Source organism: Misgurnus anguillicaudatus, chromosome 18 (genome assembly GCF_027580225.2).
Source record: "Misgurnus anguillicaudatus chromosome 18, ASM2758022v2, whole genome shotgun sequence".
Taxonomy (NCBI): domain Eukaryota; kingdom Metazoa; phylum Chordata; class Actinopteri; order Cypriniformes; family Cobitidae; genus Misgurnus; species Misgurnus anguillicaudatus.
The window spans coordinates 38,953,893-38,974,298 of NC_073354.2; the positions used below are offsets into that span (position 1 = coordinate 38,953,893).

At 36.4% G+C, this 20,406-nt stretch overlaps 1 protein-coding gene across 1 annotated transcript; it reads left to right on the plus strand.

The window, feature by feature from the left end:
* Positions 1-704: 704 nt before the first annotated feature.
* Positions 705-20,168, plus strand: pak6b (p21 protein (Cdc42/Rac)-activated kinase 6b). Its single transcript, XM_055186570.2, has 8 exons — positions 705-1,232; positions 5,615-6,187; positions 6,312-6,797; positions 10,052-10,185; positions 15,003-15,129; positions 17,199-17,324; positions 17,844-17,978; positions 19,106-20,168. The coding sequence occupies exons 1-8, from the start codon at positions 954-956 to the stop codon at positions 19,271-19,273; spliced, it is 2,028 nt and encodes a 675-aa protein (XP_055042545.1). The 5' UTR covers positions 705-953; the 3' UTR covers positions 19,274-20,168.
* Positions 20,169-20,406: the final 238 nt, after the last annotated feature.

Consider the following 20,406-nt stretch of genomic DNA (forward strand, 5'->3'; position numbering starts at 1 on the left):
CTAGCATTTAGGCTGAAATTCTACTATTGACGTTACAGTTACGTTTTGCAGGTCCACACTGAAAAAACAAACGTACTCAGAAACGTCTATTAACAATCTCAAAACAATTGATTATTCATCAAAATCTGTATCTTCATCTGATACAGACTCAAGCATAAGATCTGTTTACACACACACACAGAGCTACTGATGGAGCTGCTCTGAGAAACAGCCAATCAGAGCAGAGCTCAACATTATTATTCATGACCCTTTCATATAAGGTTATAATAAACCATTTCATTCTAAAGGCAGATCCTAAGGTTATAAATGGACATGTTAAACTGTCTCTGGATCATTTTTGCACTTAATAAAGCCACAAACCTTGTATGTAAATATCAGAGAACTATTTAACATCAATGCATTCTTTGGCACCTTTAAATGCAACCACATAATTGTCTCTTCTTTAGCTTTTAAAACATAAACAGATCTCTTGCTTGCAAAATTCAAAGCACTTAAAATGTGGACAATATTTTTGTTTGTGTCCTCAGTAAACCCACGGCAATATTGAGTTGGTCTGTATCCTCTGTTCTTCTAGTTTATTGCATTCTGTGTGCATTAATAATGTCACCAATCCAGATTTTAACTTGATCCACAACTATCTCATTTTACTGTGAAACACGAAGAACACAGTGTCAGGTTGAAAATAATCTGTGCCAAACACATGACACATTTCTTCTATCTTGTGTTGTTAGAGAGAGAGATACAACAGAAGAGGTTGACCTGCTTTAGAAAAGGGGCGTGTCTTCAGGTTTCAGTTTCACACCTGACACGTCCGTCTCCACCCCATTTAATCTCACCTGTCACCTCTGAAACAACATTCGTCCTCAGTCTTGTTTGTTTTAATTGACGGATGTGGTCGGGTTTTCCTCCGAGAGGTGTGGAGTGCGTGTTTTGAATGCAGTGTTGTAACCCCAATGGCGTTGCTGGACAAACTGAGCGTGTCGTGCCATGATGGGACTGAATTTTGTTTCCCACAGGTTGTCGGAATGTTTCAAAGGAAAAAGAAGAAGAAAAGGCTGGAGATATCCGCACCCAAGAACTTTGAGCACAGAGTGCACACGTCGTTCGACCCGGTTCAGGGCTGTTTCGTTGGACTGCCGCCCCAATGGCAAAGCCTTATAGAAACCCTAAAGAGACCCAAACCTGTGGTGGATCCATCCAACATCACACGTGTGCAACCCAAACCAAAGAAGGTAAAGAACATGTGTGCATTCATAACATAGTCCTCAACACAGTATTAACGCAACTAACCCTAACATATTGTAATCTGTTGTATACATTTGACTGATGTTTGGTATGAAGTCTTATGTAGGGTTTGTTACTGTAACTCAAAAAATGTTTTTCCTCATTGTTCTCATCTATAAGCTGTTTTAAGAATGTTCTGCATACTAATTATGACTAGATAAACCTGCTCAACGATCATATAAACTCAATCTTCAAACTATACTAGTCAACATTTGAAGTGGATCAAAAAAAATTCATCCTCAGACAAGAACAGGTATTGGTTACAAGACAACATTTATAAAGGTTTAGATCCACTTCAAAATTTAACTAACTAGTATAGTACAGTACATAATAGATCAATACTCAAAATATCGCCATTATACCAAGATATGAATTTCGGTCAATATCTCTCAGCCCCAGCTCCATGTTCACTTTTATATCACAACTATGTTTATTATTGGGTTAACAGACAGCTGAATGTCACATGGATAATTTTTCACTTTTGATTTCTAAATGCTTGAAAAAACACGGGATGGTTGTAACACGGGTCAATTGTAACACTTCCAATCTCTCACTATTTACAAATCAACTCATGTACCACAAAACCAGTCAAAAGGATAAATGTTATGATAGGACAATATTTGGCCGAGATACAACTATTTGAAAATCTGGAAGTAATCTAAAGTTTTGATATATTTACAGTAAATATGCAAAATATCTTTATGGATTATAATTTTTACTTAAAGGTGCAGTGTGTAATTTTTAGAAGGATCTCTTGACAGAAATGCTAAATAATATACAAAACTTTATTATCAGGGTTCTTTAAAGACCTTTTTATAATGAACTGTTGTGTTTTTATTACCTTAGAATGAGAAGTTTTTATGTACATACACAGAGAGGGTTCCTTTACGTGGAAGTCGCCATGTTGTGCCGCCATGTTTCTACAGAAGCTCTTAACGGACAAACTTTTTTACTAAGTTGTTTTAGTAAGTTGTCATGTTTTTTGGGTGATGGCTACCATAGCTTCTCTATGCATTTCAAAAGCGAGGGGTGAGCAGTTGACTAAGCAGTTGGTTGCAATTCGTAACCTCACCACTGGATGCTGCTAAAATTTACACACTGCACCTTTAATATCATGATTTGGGGCATAAAAGAAAAATTTATAATTTTGACCCAATACATTTTTAGCTTTTGCTACAAATACACCCGTGCGGTGCGACTAAAAACTGGTTTTGTGGTCCAAGGTAACATTATCTTCAGTTTAGTCCTCGACACATGAGAAATTACGTATAGTCATGTGGCAGGCATTGCAGATTTTAAAGGGGAAGAACTAATTTTAAGGTAGGAAAGTAACTTTATTCCTTCACTTATTTTATGATGGCAATGCATTTTTTGTGGTTAAACTCATTAAAGCTAAATAATTTTTATTGTGTGGATATTGTTCATGCAAGTTGTTAGTGTTAATGTTTAGTCTGTTAGCTGTAAAATGAGCTAGTTTATGGCTGGACTCCAGGTAAGTTACATCAATGAAACATGTGTTACTACACACGAACCCCCAGTTTCACAGCCAAGGCTACACTGAAAAAATAATATGCTGGATTTAATAAAAAAAAATGTAAACACTAGGGCTGTCAAAATTAACGCGTTAATTACGCGTTAACGCAAATTCATTTTAACGCCACTAATTTTATTAACGGAGATTAACGCAACGCGCAATTTCTGTTTGACCCTTGGTCCAGCCCATAGTTGAATGAACAGAGACGCAGACAAATGTGACTCTCTCTTAATGAGTAAAAGGTTTTTATAAGAACATTAAGCAAATCGTCTACCAAATCCAATGCTCTAAATGCTCGTTGGACATCTGATATGATCTTTATTTATACGTCTGAGAGGTGTAACGTTACCGTCCTCCTAATGCTTAATCTAATACAAAAATGCGTCTCAATTCATTTTGGTTTCGCTTTTATGCATGACTTATAAAATAGACTGCAGGACTTGCTTGATGTTAAAATAGTCATTAAGAGAGATAAAGTTCGGTACCTGATTAATGTTAAAGAGTTATTAAGAGCGACAAGACTCAAAAGCGATCCCCTCACGCTGACTGACTGATATCTGAAGCGCGTGAACACAGACGCGCGAGTGCGCGACCCGGATATATAGACATCTACACAAAATTACAGTTTTACAAATATCTGCTTTGATAAGAATTCACGCAGGTAGGTTCTATAATCTGTTATGTCTTAAGTAAATGTTTGGTTAACTGTTGGTTAAAAATATCTGATGTGTAACATTATATTAGATCACTTAGATTTTAAGCAGTCTGTCTCAATGTCAATCAAACAAAAGGAAAAAAAGTTGAACATACATTGATGATGTTTTTGCTTTGTGTGTGCTAAATCTATTAGTTTTACCAGTGATTTTAAGGTATTGATGTTGTAATTTAATGTATGGATGTGGACATTTTTGTGGTAATTTGACTCTTTCAACTTCAAACACGTGTAGTTCTGTCATATTTTGTTATATTTCAACAAATCATGCATTGTTCTATGTTTTAATAGAGAATGTCAAAATTTGAACAACTATTTTTTTTAAATTAGCTAATTCCGACTCAACTTGCCAGCACAGGTCACAAATGATGCAACAGCAAACAAAAATGGAGAAAGAAAAATCTTCTGAAAGGAAAATTCATATACAAAACAATGGCTGGTGATTCTGTTAAAATGTAAACAGGCTGTTGTTAACATACATTTGCATAAAGCATCTATATATGGTTTATATGATTAGAATATTAAAAACCTGAAAAGTGTTAAATTAGGGTAAATTTAGAATGGATAAAAATGTGCGATTAATTTGCGATTAATCGCAGTTAACTCATGAAATCATGCGATTAATCTAGATTAATTTTTTTAATCTATTGACAGCCCTAGTAAACACATAGGGGCAGTTTCCCGACAGGGTTTAGATTAATCCAGACTAGGCCTAAGTTAATTTAGGACATTTAAGAAGTTTTTACAAAAAAAAAAACTATACTGGTGTGCATCTTGAGACAAAACAACGTCACTGATATATGTTCAAATATGTCAGTTCAAGGTGCTTTGAAATTAAAGAAGCTGCAACATGCATTTTAGTTTAGGACTAGGATATGCCCTGTCCGGGAAACCGCCCCTATGTGCATCTTTTTTGCGTCCAATTTTTTAAGTGGGTTTTACATGATTTTTTTTAGCAATTTAAGCATTTGCTTAAATGTCCATGTAAAATTTACTCAGGGGAGTGGATGCAGAAAAGATGCACTATATTTTAATAATTTTTGGTAAATCCAGCATATTATTTTTAGTCCACTGCCTAGTTATACTTACTAAAATAATTCAAGTAGTTTCAACCCAAAATTATTATTATTTAATTTCCTTCTTACAAATTTTACATGATGATTTAGTTGAATTTACTAAATAATGCATTCATTTAGAATTACCTTTTTGTGTTATTTTTACTAAAATTTGGTTAAAAAACAAGAATTACATTTTTTAAATAAAATTTACTCAGTAAATTTAACTAAATAAAATAAGCCACAAAATTTTTTTTACAGTGTAAGGGCTAGTCCTAGACTAAGACACATGTTTGAGCCATCTCAACTGAAACTGCACTGACAGATCTTAAAATAAGCCAATGTCATTGATTTGTCTCAACACAGGCATGTTAATAAATGATGCTTAAACGTCTTAATAAAAGTAAGGCCTAATCCTGGCTTTAGCTAAGCCTTGTCTGTGAAACCAGACTACAGTGTTCATGATTATTAAAGTCGATGTTAAATTAAATGCTTTCAAAATCCATTTTTGTCATAATCCTTATTTCAGTCCTATTGTTTGAAACTAAACCATGCATTTTCTGTCTGTTTTGCAAAGATAACAGCTATGTCATTTAATAGCATACATTCTAGTAACTGGTTTGAAACACATTTTGAATGCACAGACTTAAAAGAATTGTCAAAAAAATTTACACCCATTCTCCCCCTAAATAAACTTACAGTAGTAGTTTCCCGTACAGTTCTTATCCTAGTCCCAGACTAAAATGCATGTTTGAGCTGGCTTAATTTAAAAACATCTTGCACTAACATATCTTAACATATATCAGTACCAATGTTTGGTCTCAAAATGCACATCAGTAATGTTTTTGGTTAGGTATGTTTGTAAAAACTACTTAAACATCCTAACATAACTGAGGCCTAAACCCGGTCCAGGAAACTGCCCCATAATGACTATCATAGTTTTGAACATCCATATTTTAACTTCTTTTGTCATTTCATGATAGTTTACTTGAATAATCACAAAACTGATCTAACAATTTTCTCTCACAGAGCATCGTGCGGGGCAGCTTCATCGGGCACGAGGACTATATTTCTGCTGCGATTGCACAGCTGAGCAGTCTGTCCGTCACCAGCTCGAACTCATTACGTAGAAGCAGCCCATCTGTGCGCAAACGGGCACAGTCGCTCGGGCTGCTGGCAGAAGAAGGAGATATTTACGAATATCAGGGACTGATCAAAGCCAATCAGAGAAACGGGCAGCCGTTCACAGACTGGAGCGCGAGGATCGACCCAGTCCACAGAGAGAGTGGAAGTCCACGGCCCGGTTTGGAAAAAAGGTACAACTACGATCCTGCAAATGACAGGCCGAGAGCCAAGTCCATCCATGAAGCGTCCATGTTCATGGAGGAAGCACCGCTCATGCCCCGGGATATATTATTCCTGCCCAGAGTTGCCCAGGAAAGGCCTGCTTTTCCTAAAACAGACGGTATGAACAATCAAAGGCCCGTGTCCTGTCTCTACAACACATACAATGTGGATGATGGGCCAAACATGAGGTCGAGGGTGACCACGGGTCCACCACAGGTACAACAACCAAGGCCACAATCCGCCTACAATGTCAAGGTGAATTTTCATGACTCGATGGCGTGTGCCCATAACATAATATACATTTAGATATGGTAAAAAGTCACAATTTCATTGTTTGAAGAACTAACCAGGTGTTGTTTTGATCTTTGTTACCATACAGATAAGTTCAGTCGGCTATTCACCCATTTCCAAACCCAATGGCACTAGCAGTCCAAAACCAGGACACGGACCGGTCACCCCCCAAACCCCACGTCATTTCCCTAATGACTTGATATTTTCTCCCATCAAAGCCACTGGAATTCCAGCTTCTGTCCCACCAACACAGGACAGCCCGACCCAACCCAGACCCTCACCGACAGGCTCGTCTGCAAGTCCGACGGGAACCTCATCGCCCTGTTTCAGGCCACCCCAAACACCCACCTCCATCATGGAGGAGCCCAAAGTCACCCACGATCAGTTCAAAGCCGCCCTTCAGATGGTCGTGGACAAAGGAGACCCTCGAATGTTTTTGGAGAACTTTGTGAAGATCGGAGAGGGATCCACGGGTGTGGTCTGCATCGCACGGGAAAAGCACAGCGGAAGACAGGTGGCGGTAAAAATGATGGATCTGAGGAAGCAGCAAAGAAGAGAGCTGCTCTTTAATGAAGTGAGTAAAGTCTAGTTTTACCGCGACTCAAGTGCTTTAAAGGGGACAGAGAATGAAAAACCATTTTTACCTCGTCTTTGTTGAATAATGGTAGTCTACCCACATTCACAAACATACAAAAAGTGCTAAACATCTCAGTCTCATAGAAAGTCCTCTTTTAGAAATGTCAGCCAGAAAACAGCCCAATCTGAAAAACGGATGCTTATGACATCACAGGCATCTAACTGCCCTTCCACTTTAAAATAATTGGCTACATTTTTTGAGTGGCAGCAAAGTCAGCCAATCAGTAATGAGATTGCAAGTTAAGCCAGTAGGGGGAGCCAAATAGGTGCAAAACCACTTGTTTAAAATCCCCCACCCTAATAGAGCTATCTGAGAGAGGTTTTTAGGAAGCTTCTAAGGCATTACAGACCCAAACAAAAAAATTTTGTCTACATGTCACATCACAGAACAAGGATAAATACTCAGTTCAATCGTTCTATGTCACCTTTAATGTCATTTTAGGGTCTGTGTCTGTCCACGTGTAATCTAATACACAGGACATAGATTAATTATGTGTAGAAAGTACAGTGTGTCTCTGTTGCTTACAATACATGTGTGATGTGCATTATACAGCAATTCAGTCATGAATATATGAACATGACCCAAGGCAAAGTTTGTCCTCTTCACACAGTTACCCAATATCTTTCAACAATAAGACGCTTGTTGTATTGACGCTCATTGCTGAAGTCATTGTTAGAGGAATTGATGTAGATGTATTATACAGTCTTGTTCAAAATAATAGCAGTACAATGTGACTAACCAGAATAATCAAGGTTTTTAGTATATTTTTTTATTGCTACGTGGCAAACAAGTTACCAGTAGGTTCAGTAGATTCTCAGAAAACAAATGAGACCCAGCATTCATGATATGCACGCTCTTAAGGCTGTGCAATTGGGCAATTAGTTGAATTAGTCGAAAGGGGTGTGTTCAAAAAAACAGCAGTGTGGCATTCAATCACTGAGGTTATCAATTTTGTGAAGAAACAGGTGTGAATCAGGTGGCCCCTATTTAAGGATGAAGCCAACACTTGTTGAACATGCATTTGAAAGCTGAGGAAAATGGGTCGTTCAAGACATTGTTCAGAAGAACAGCGTACTTTGATTAAAAAGTTGATTGGAGAGGGGAAAACCTATAAAGAGGTGCAAAAAATGATAGGCTGTTCAGCTAAAATGATCTCCAATACCTTAAAATGGAGAGCAAAACCAGAGAGACGTGGAAGAAAACGGAAGACAACCATCAAAATGGATAGAAGAATAACCAGAATGGCAAAGGCTCAGCCAATGATCACCTCCAGGATGATCAAAGACAGTCTGGAGTTACCTGTAAGACAGTTAGAAGACGTCTGTGTGAAGCTAATCTATTTTCAAGAATCCCCCGCAAAGTTCCTCTGTTAAAAAAAAGGCATGTGCAGAAGAGGTTACAATTTGCCAAAGAACACATCAACTGGCCTAAAGAGAAATGGAGGAACATTTTGTGGACTAATGAGAGTAAAATTGTTTTTTTTGGGTCCAAGGGCCACAGGCAGTTTGTGAGACAACCCCCAAACTCTGAATTCAAGCCACAGTACACAGTGAAGACAGTGAAGCATGGAGGTGCAAGCATCATGATATGGGCATGTTTCTCCTACTATGGTGTTGGGCCTATTTATCGCATACCAGGGATCATGGATCAGTTTGCATATGTTAAAATACTTGAAGAGGGCATGTTGCCCTATGCTGAAGAGGACATGCCCTTGAAATGGTTGTTTCAACAAGACAATGACCCAAAACACACTAGTAAACGGGCAAAGTCTTGGTTCCAAACCAACAAAATTAATGTTATGGAGTGGCCAGCCCAATCTCCAGACCTTAATCCAATTGAGAACTTGTGGGGTGATATCAAAAATGCTGTTTCTGAAGCAAAACCAAGAAATGTGAATGAATTGTGGAATGTTGTTAAAGAATCATGGAGTGGAATAACAGCTGAGAGGTGCCACAAGTTGGTTGACTCCATGCCACACAGATGTCAAGCAGTTTTCAAAAAACTGTGGTCATACAACTAAATATTAGTTTAGTGATTCACAGGATTGCTAAATCCCCCCCCAAAAAATGTTTGTTCAAAATAGTTTTGAGTTTGTACAGTCAAAGGTAGACACTGCTATTTTTTTGAACACACCCCTTTCAACTAATTGCCCAATTGCACAGCCTTAAGAGTGTGCATATCATGAATGCTGGGTCTTGTTTGTTTTCTGAGAATCTACTGAACCTACTGGTAACTTGTTTGCCACGTAGCAATAAAAAATATACTAAAAACCTTGATTATTCTGGTTAGTCACATTGTACTGCTATTATTTTGAACAAGACTGTATATGGGTGCAGTGTGATCAAATCTTGAAAGGTCCTTAAATTAGAAGTTAACTAAGGTGTGGGAACCCTGAAGACAGATCAGCTCTAGGGATTGTTTTCAGAACAGCACAAGATCCCGGAGGCTTCCAGCGATAGGAGCGAGTCACGAGCAAGTTACGCACACAAAACATTATCCTACTATCTCTGGATAATTTATGATTCACTACATGTTCGTGTCGTTTACATTATATGCACTTACGTGCCGATTGCCAACAAAACACATTTGAAGCAGTTTTACTTACCGCCTGTGACTCATGACCCGGATGGGACAGTCCCATTTCAACGAGATCCAGCATTAAATAAAACTCACGCAAACAAACTATATCCATTGTTTCCATAAGGCTGGCTTGTAAAGCTGAACAAGACTTTCTTCTTACGTCCAAAAACAAACTTCTTGTTTCGTGCAATTGTTAAGTCTTTATATAAAACAAAGCTGTCACATGCAGTGATGCCTGTGACTACTACTCGAAGGTACAATGCTAATGAGTGTCCTTGATCTGACTTTGAACGACATGTGGGTGTGCTTTTCTGGGGGAAGTGCCCATAAAAGGAATATGGGGTCACTGTTACGTAATTGGTAACCATTTTCGAAATAAACTTTCCGAAACGTGTAGGAAAAAGAAGGCGTGAGTTTGGCCCAGAACTTTGCATTTGTTTAGCATGAGGATGTGTAAATAAGTCTGAAGGCATGAAATATCATTAACCCCCCCAAGATGTAAAAAATTTTGTTTGCAGAGATAAAGACACAAGATTAGCACTGTTTATGTTAATGTAAGTGTACGGCAAAGAGTAAAAAACCATGATGATAATCTTCTGAATGTCTCACAGGTTGTCATCATGAGAGACTACAGACATAAGAATGTAGTGGAGATGTACAAGAGCGCGCTGGTGGGTGAGGAGCTTTGGGTAATCATGGAGTACCTGCAGGGTGGCGCTTTAACCAACATCGTTTCCGAAACCAGGTAATACAAACCCTTTAATATATCATATATTAAGACGCAGTGACTTACAACTTTTTATCTAATGGGCCAAAAATTCTATACAAATGTTCCTAAAATGTTATTTTGGGCTGCATGGCTCCATAAAAAAACCTTTACTGTAATGTAAAAGGCCATTTATAGTGGGAAAAGGTTCAGACTATTAAAAGGTAAAAAGAAATGGTTCTTTTAAGAAAGGTACTTTGGGCAAACTAAAAATGGTGGTTCCTCTAGGCCTAGGGCATTAATGCACAGAACCAGTGGCGACTTGTGACTGCTCATCCGAGGGGGGCAAATTCAAAACGTGTGTTCGAAGTGTCATGTGTGTTGCTAGTGTTTTTAAAATATGTGTTCGTTGTGTTATGTGAACCATGTGCATCACATGCAGCAGACACTTATTTTGACAAGACACATGATGCACATAGGATCACTCCACCACGAGCAGAACACATATTTTTACATTTTTAAAATGTGGATTACAGCGAATGAATAAAATTAACATCTTTTGTGAATTTATGTTGTGTTTTGGTGTAATTGTTGCATAGGGAAGACTGCATAGCCTGAAAAACGCCTTAGGTGTGTCAAACAAACTAAATATTGCAAAATTGTTAAATGATTACAGAAATGTTATTCATTTTAAGATTTTAAAGTGTAGTTTTGTTTAATATTATGTAATCCTCCAAAAGTCATATTTCATTAGGTAAACGAGTAAAAATGTGACTGAAAACATCTCATTAATATGAGTAAGAAACGCCAATGCCCGCTATTTTAATACAACCCCAAAACAGAAAAAGTTGGGACACTGTAGAAATTGTGAGTAAAAAAGGAATGGAATAATTTACAAATCTCATAAACTTATATTTTATTCACAGTAGAATATAGATAACATATCAAATGTTGAAAGTAAGATATTTTGAAATGTCATGCCAAATATTGGCCCATTTTGGATTTCATGAGAGCTACACATTCCAAAAAAAGTTGGGACAGGTAGCAATAAGAGGCCAGGAGATTTGAATGTACATATAGGGAACAGTTGAAAGACCAATTTGCAACTTATTAGGTCAATTGGCAACATTATTGGATATAAAAAAAGCCTCTCTGAGTGGCAGTGTCTCTCAGAGGTCAAGATGGGCAGAGAATCACCAATTCCACCAATGCTGCGGCGAAAAATAGTTTTCTGAGTTTCTCCGAGAAAAATTGCAAAGAGATTGAAGTTATCATCCTCTACAGTGCATAATACCATTCAAAGATTCAGAGAATCTGGAACAATCTCTGTGTGTAAGGGTCAAGGCTGGAAAACCATACTGGATGCCCGTGATCTTCGGGCTCTTAGACGGCACTGCATCACATACAAGAATGCTACTGTAATGGAAATCACAACATGGACTCAGGAATACTTCCAGAAAACATTGTGAGTGAACACAATCCACCGTGTCATTCGCTGTTGCCAGCTAAAACCCTGTAGGTCAAAAAAGAAGCCACATCTAAACATGATCCAGAAGCACAGGCGTTTTCTCTGGGCAAGGATCATTTAAAATGGACTGTGGCAAAGTGGAAAACTGTTCTGTGGTCCAACGAATTAAAATTTGAAGTTCCTTTTGGTAAACTGGTATGCCATTTCATCCGGACTAAAGAGGACAATGACAACCCAAGTTGTTATTAGCGCTCAGTTCAGAAGCCTGCATCTTTGATGGTTTGGGGCTGTATGAGTGCGTGTGGCATGGGCAGCTTACACATCTGGAAAGGCACCATCAATGCTGAAAGGTTTATCCAAGTTCTAGATACATATGATCCCATTCAGACTTCGTCTCTTTCAGGGAAGACCTTGCATTTTCCAACATGACAATGCCAGACCACATACTGCATCAATTACAACATCATGGCTGTGTAGAAGAAGGATCTGAGTACTGAAATGGCCAGCCTGCAGTCCAGATCTTTCACCCATAGAAAACATTTGGTGCATGATAAAGAGGAAGATGCGACAAAGAAGACCTAAGACAGTTGAGCAACTAGAAGTCTGTATTAGACAAGAATAGGACAACATTCCTATTCCTAAACATTGGTCCTCCTCCAGCTGTTCCTTATATGTACATTTAACTTTTATGGCTTCTTATTGCTACCTGTGCCAACTTTTTTTGGAATGTGTAGCTCTCATGAAATCCAAAATGAGCCAATATTTGGCATGACATTTCAAAATATCTCACTTTCAACATTTGATATGTTATCTATATTCTACTGTGAATAAAATATAAGTTTATGAGATTTGTAAATTATTCCATTCCTTTTTTACTCACAATTTCTACTGTGTCCCAACTTTTTCTGTTTTGGGGTTGTATTTATGAAAAGGAATATATACAAGTACGTCTGTAAAGCTGTTAATATGTAAATAATTAACGTATTAGTCCTGTCAATACGTCGATATTATACGTTTCAGTGTGTATGAAAACGTAAGTAAATGTACGTGTGGTACAACCACACTTTACGTAAAACACACACGTATTCTCATGAGATCAGGCTGGATAAACAGAGAAAGTGCGTCTATTTACCTGTTCAACATCATGAAGCAGATGAATAAATGTTTGTTTTTTCCGCAGTGACAGTGAAGGCGATAAAACACACGACCTTTGTGCCTGAATAAGCAAATAAACAAATCAAATTACAAAACACTATTGCGATTAAAATGTTAACAATCTGAATGACTTTCTTTATGACACTCTGTCTCTAAAAACCATCGAGACAAATAAATGCAGAATCTATAGATTTCATGTCTTTACCTCGGAAAGACGAATTCTCTTTGCAGTTTTAATTTTGTCCTGGAAATTGAAGCGTGTTCAACTTCAGCAGCGCTGCGCAGATCTATCAGCCTATGACAGCAAAGTATCGCGAGAGTGTTTCGAGAGTGCTTACTAAACGCTTTCTCGCAGAACTTCACATAGATCTGTCTGCACAGCGACGCAATAGGTCAGTATAATTATACGGCTTTGGGTCAGATACATTCTTGCCACATTTAATAACGTTTATTTACCTAAGTTTGCCAGTTCGGGAGAGGCATTGTCACGTAATCCAACCACGCAGCGCTGAATCGGTGCCACTCTTCAAAATTGAAGTTCATTTTAAAATTATTTTTAAAACTAAATCTAATAACACACATATTTTACTTTTCAAAATAAGCATTGGTCGATCTCAGGAAACAAGTTTATTTTTTTACATGGTTTCTTAATGGAGGATGGAGGCATTTTGGTAACAGGACTGAAAGTAACAGGGCTTTTAGCATAGATTTAGCAAATACATGAAATATAGCTGCATTAAATATGTGCTAATAGCATGAAAGTACTCAGCAAATTCTAGCGATTTACCAAAATGTTTTATTTTAAAATTAACCAATAACATCAAAGAAATAATACAGGTAACAGAACTGAACATTAAGGTTGACATTCACACAGCATCAATATCATACAATATTACAGAAAAGAAAACGAGAAATGATGACGTGAAATGTGATTTGACAAATTTTTTTGACATTTTATCTAAAATATTATGATTTTTTAAATGGTTAAAAAAATATTTAAAGCAAAGATGGGATATGGACCCACACAAAAATGCAAAAAAAAAAAAATAAATACAAAATAGGATATCTGAAGAATTCTATGCTTTATATTTAAAGGTAAAGTATAGAAGTGCAGGACATGTTTCTTAATAATAAAATGTATTTTTAATGTATAGTTATTTTTCTTCAATTTATATATATGGGTGTTTTCCTGGACAGGGATTAGATTAAACCAGTACTAGGCCTTAGTTTAATTAGGAAATACAACTAGTTTTAACAAACATGCCTTACTACAAACATTACTGGTGTGCATTTTGAGGCAAAACAAAGTGCACTGATGTATTTTAAGATATGTCAATGCAAGTTGTTTTCAGTTTGGACAGCTCTTACATTTATTTTAGTCTAGGACTAGTCTAATCCCTGTCAGGGAAACCACCCCATAATGTCCTGGAAACAGAAATGGCATTGATTCGGTGGAATGGCCCATATAGTCATTCCTCACATCCGTCCCGTTACAGTTTTTTGCAGCATCCCTCCTCCACCCCATCACCTCACTCTCTGCTTGTACATCTATACCAGTTAAAGAAGTGGGAATACTCTATATCCCACTCTATATCTACTGTATACTCATATAGTATACTCTATATGAGTATACTCTATACTCTAATACTCTGCTCAGACTAATATTTCAAGCTAGCCCTCTACTCTGGCAGCACGGCAACCATATTGATTACACATTAATGCGAACTCGTGAACAAAGTTGTACAGTAAGTGTAATCTGTCAAATGGCTTACAGACTTTTAGTGCTGCCTCACGATTAGTCGTGACTAATCGTTTGCAGAATAAAAGTTTATGTTTACATAATATATGTGGGTGTATTGTGTATAATAAGTCGCGACTAACCGTGAGGCTGCACTACAGACTTTTTGACACTGCTAAAAATAATCCATTAAAAATGTAAAATGATTAGTTAACGCAACCTCTGGTGTCGACATACACTGATGTAGGGATCTGAGCCATATAGGACAGAATGTCACTTTGTTCTGAACCTTTAACTCCTGCAATTAAGCTCTGAAAGCAATAGTTCATGAACAGATAATATTGACATTATTCATTCACTCTTATGTTGTTATGTATTTATATAATGTTTTTTATTACTGGCTAAAGTTTGTCTGTTACACACTGAATGTTTTTTTTTAGCTCAGGTTTGCCTCCAGAATAAAGTATGTTGCATTTGTGTTTTCTGTGTGTTTAGACTGACGGAGGAGCAGATAGCTACAGTGTGTGAAGCTGTACTTCAGGCTCTCTGTTATCTTCACGCTCAAGGTGTCATTCACAGAGACATCAAGAGTGACTCTATACTACTGACACTCGATGGAAAGGTAAGAAAGAACTCAAACCACATCTTACATATAGCAGCAACTGCTACTGTATTGTTTTAATGTGAAGATTTACCACTTGGGGTCAAGTACTATTTATATCATCATGCTCCTGTATAGCTCAGTGGTAGAGCAATGCATTAGCAGCGCATAAAGGTCATGGGTTCAAACCCAGGAAACACACGTATTGATAAAAATGTATACCTTTTAATGCTCTCTACAGTATGTCGCTTTGGATAAAAGTGTCTATCACATGCATAAATGTTAATCTAAAAGTAGTAATATTGTTCATTGTCAAAAAACAATTCATGGTATATTTACTAGACAATATTATTAAAGTAATGATCAGTGCTGACACACAGAGTTATGTGCAGTATCAGATGTCTCATTGTGCCAATATAAAATTATTTGAACAATTTAGAGACTGAGGAGGGAAGTGAATTATCAGAGTAAGGGAGAGCGGGGCACAACCTAATGCTTTTTGGCTTTGGCTTCATCATTCCAAAAATATTTAAGTTAGATGAATCTTTTTTTACACAATCAACACACACTCTCTGCTACAAATGAATGCTTAAAGTTTGTTTGTGGGGTCTATCATTATCTTACAATTACACCGAAAGTGACAGGAGTGCAAACGAAAATTTAGTTTAAACACAAATAATTCAAGCAAATTCTGTCTATATACTAAAGGTGCATATTGTTTATATGGGTCAATGATGTGACATTAATTATTTTGTGTTCGTATGGTTTAATTAAATTTTAAAGGGTCAAAATTTCCAAATAAATTTGCAGATTACTTGCATACATTTTCTTTTTTGAGAACAAAGTCTAAAATGTATGTTTTTATTTCATTTTGAAAGAATATTTGGGGGATAATTGCAAAAATGTCATTGTGGTGTAACTGGTCTTTGTTAATTGGTGTAACTAGTATTTTTTTTTAATGAAAATATATTTATAAAAAATGTGGAATAAAATATAATCGTCTAGTTTAATGTAATATGATATTTTTACATACATTTTTTACATTATTTGTCATAGATTATTTAGAAAACAGAGCTGTTTTCAGCATATGTCAAGACTATGATATATATTACAAATAAATATTACAAAAACGCATTAAAATGTACATTTAGAAAAAATTATATTTTAATTTTTTTTTAATGATGATTACGATTACATGTCATCAAGGTGGATACTTTTTTTTATATTTCTCATTCTTTGGCGCAATTGCCGGTTACACCATTTGACATTTTCAGGTCCATTCAGTCTTAACTTTCATAATGGTGCAAATGTAAAAAATTTTATTGCATAAAATTAACATAAATACACCACTGCATTGAAATAAACCTGATACATGCTTTTGAAACAAGTTTTGAAAAAGATTTTTGAATTTCTCATCTTGCTAAACTGTTTTTGTCACTGACCCATATATCTGCCTTTAATAGATAGATATCCACACATTTATCCATCCATGATCCTTCATCTAACTATCCTTGTATTATGCATCAATGCATTTAAATAGAAAGGGCTGCACAATTAAATAATAAAAAAATCCATTTGATGAATAGTATTTAAATTGTTTTCATTTCGTTATCATTGTATAACTCATTTGATTTTAAACAGAGATTAAAATAATATAAGGTTGGATTTGGTGACTTACACACCCAACTCAGAAATCGAAAAAACATACAATGATAAAATTTACTTCCATGCCTCCAAAACTATCTTTGTTCAATATCTTAACCAAAACTTTTCACAAATTCACAGGAGATCTTCTGACAGTAAGAGAAAAAGACCAAAAGCACCCCACGTTAGTTTGTGCCCCGCTCACCCCTACTTTCACAATCTTTCCCGGTCTCACATCTCATGGTTATGACAGTATTTAAGAGATAATCAGTTCAAAAGTCAAACAGTATTAACAAGAGATTGATATATAGCATACTGTACACTTTCTCATTACGACTACAATTTGCATTTAGTGTGTGTTTTACATATGTGAATTATAATGCAGCTACAGATTTAAGGAAATTTGATGAACATTGATGTTTGTTCTCATATCATCCGTCATACAGGTAAAGCTGTCAGACTTTGGATTTTGTGCTCAGATCAGCAAAGACATTCCCAAGAGGAAGTCATTAGTCGGAACTCCATACTGGATGGCACCTGAAGTTGTCTTAAAGACACCGTATGGCACTGAGGTGAAAAATCACAAAAAAAACAATTGAAATGTTGATTTAATGGAGATAAACTGAGGTTTGTAATATCCAGCAGATGTACTATGATACACCAGTTGCAAGTCATTGCAAAGGTTTATAATAAAAATATTTCTGAAAAAAGAACCAGCTGGTCAGAATTTCCCCACAAGTCTTCATGTTCCTGTTAATGACTGATTTCACATTTTAATATAATTTTCCCACATTTATCAGCTACAAATAAAAGTACTTTAAAAATCTACTTATTCCTAAACTTCTTAAAAGAAATGACAACAGGTGGGTTGTAAAATCAACAGAAAACATGAATGTTTTTAAATTTGTGCATAAATTATGTATCTCTAATTCTCTAATGTATCACCACATGGCTAATTTAATTTCTAAGCATTTTAATTATAACACAAAAAAATCTGTTTAGTAGTAACTTTTTAAAGTTCTCACTGTAATATTGAGATATACGGAGAAAGATGTTTTATATCAGTAAACATCAATATGTATGTTTTTTAGGTGGATATTTGGTCTCTGGGCATCATGGTGGTGGAGATGGTGGATGGAGAACCTCCATACTTCAATGAGACGCCAATAGCAGCTATGAAGAGACTGAGAGATGAACCGGCACCTACTGCAAGAAATATAAATAAGGTAAAACTAGAAAAACATGAATCAATTACTTAATATTATAGCTTCAGCTTAATGATCCTTGAAAATAATATATATTTTGCAAAATCTCCTTTTTTTGAAACCAGGGGCCTCATTTATAAAGCGTGCGTACGCACAGATTTGATCATAAAGTGTGCGTAGGCAAAAATCCACGGCAAAGTCCATATTTATAAAAGCCGTCTTTGACGTGGAGGGGTGCTTGGCGCCGCGTCAGGGTCTGAGCAGACGTACGCACTTTTGCTTGTTTGATTGCTGCGGGTTTTTGGAAATATAAGCCATTCTTGCTGTTTGAAATTGGGTTTAAACCTTGACAAGCGCTTTTTTATATGTTTGACATTAATTACGCATCGTTTAAAGGCGGAGATCTGAAACTGCTCGGCTGCGCACACAAGTTCAAGTTCATTTGCAATTTATAGATTTGAAAGGGGTACGCGCGTTTTCTGCACGTACGTTCGGTTTATGAATCACACGTACGCATTTTTGTTAAATGATCGTAAGATCAAATGTAGGATGGTTTTTACGCAGCATTTTATAAATGAGGCCCCTGATCTCACAAATTTCTGTGGTATAGTCACAGAAGATTTTTCTAATTTATCTGTGTCATTGTCACGGATCCCTGCATTTTTCCGTGTCCGTACCACGGACTTTCTTTTCTGTGTCAGTTCGCGTATTGGTTGCTCAATGGTTTTTCCTATTTTTAAATCGTTTTCGCTTGAGTTTGGGGTTAGATTTGGGGTTTGGGTTAGGATGTTACTTTAACTATTGGTTTATAAAAAAAAATCCAGATTTTTAAACAATTGTCGCGTGACGTTAGGGTTAGAGTTGGGATTGGGTTAGGATGTCATTTTATGTAACAGAAAGTTGTTCTAACCCCAAACCCAAGCGAGAATGGTAAGAAAATAGGAAAAACAATTGAGTAAACAAAACGTGAAACTGACACGGAAAATGTGACCCAAGTGAGCAGAAATGTTAACATACAGTAGTACCAAAAAAAAACATTTCATTTAAGTGCCACATTGTGTACATTATACATAGCTGAATTAAGGATGTGTCATTTGTTTACCGTATATGTTCAGTAGTCTGAGTCCAAAATCTTCTCTTCCCTGCAGATCTCGCCTGTTCTGAGAGACTTTCTGGACTCGATGTTGACTCGTGATCCACTGAAGAGATCGAGCGCTTGTGATCTCCTCCAGCATCCCTTCCTGCTCCAGTGTGGTTCTCCTCGCTGTCTGGTTCCTCTGGTAGAACAGTACCGTAAACGCATGTCTCGCTGCTGAGAAGAACCTCGAAAGTTCCCAACATGATGTGCCAGAGTTTTCCATAAGCACTTTTGAGACTGCCGAAGATCTTTTGAACTTAAAAAAACCTTTCAGAAATACAATTGTGGTATTACGAGTGATACCACTGGAGTTTAACCGAAACAATGATCGGTTTATATTATAATGGATGACTGGAGGAACACTTTAACCAGAACTTTCATCACCCCAGACATTCAATCATTTCCATGCAAAGATTCCATACAATAAAATGTGATTTATACTTCTGCTCGAAACCGTAGTCTGTACAACTTGTTAGGTTTAATTTCATGTTGACCTAGAAAAAAATATTGTTATTGTTGTACATTACCTTTGGTGATAAATGTATATATGTCAAGCAAAATGTCCTTTCTTTTTAAATTCATAATGTGTATAAAGATAGTAAATAAAAATAGTTTTACTAATATTGTAAGTAAAATTGCAAATGTTTTTTTGTTTTTTTTTAAGTTGACCCATAAAATGTTCTGAGCTCTGCTATATTGCACCTACTGTACTGTCAACCATTACGACTGTGTGTTATTCAACAAACAATGACTTCACAGATCTAAAGTACCTACACGAAACCATTAAAGCATATCTGTTATTCTCGAAATAGACATTATTAGATAGCACTCTATAAAAGTGATAACATTACACAGGTGCTCGCAAACCTTTACAAATGTTGTCACTTTCCTTCTTTAGATCCACACAAAGTTCACCAGATGACTTGATGTTGTATGTGAAGTGTACAACACTCTTAAAATATACAGCAGGTGTCAGTATGTCAGCTAATCTATTACCTGATAAGGTTTGGTGTGAACTCATGTAACACTTAATGCTCTGCATGGACCGACATTAAAAGATATCTTCAAATATATGAACGTAGAAGATTGGGTTGCCCAATTTAAAGGCAACGTTTGTGTGAAACACATCAATATTAATATTAAGTGCAAATCAAAGGTAGTTTATATCACTGTAAAAAAAAATTCTGTAGAAATTACAGTATTACTGGGTATTACTTGCAACTAGCTGCCAGTAACTGTAGATTTTACATTTATGTTATTTACTGGCAACCTTTTTAATCTTTATCTTCTACAATAAGTTACTGGCAACCA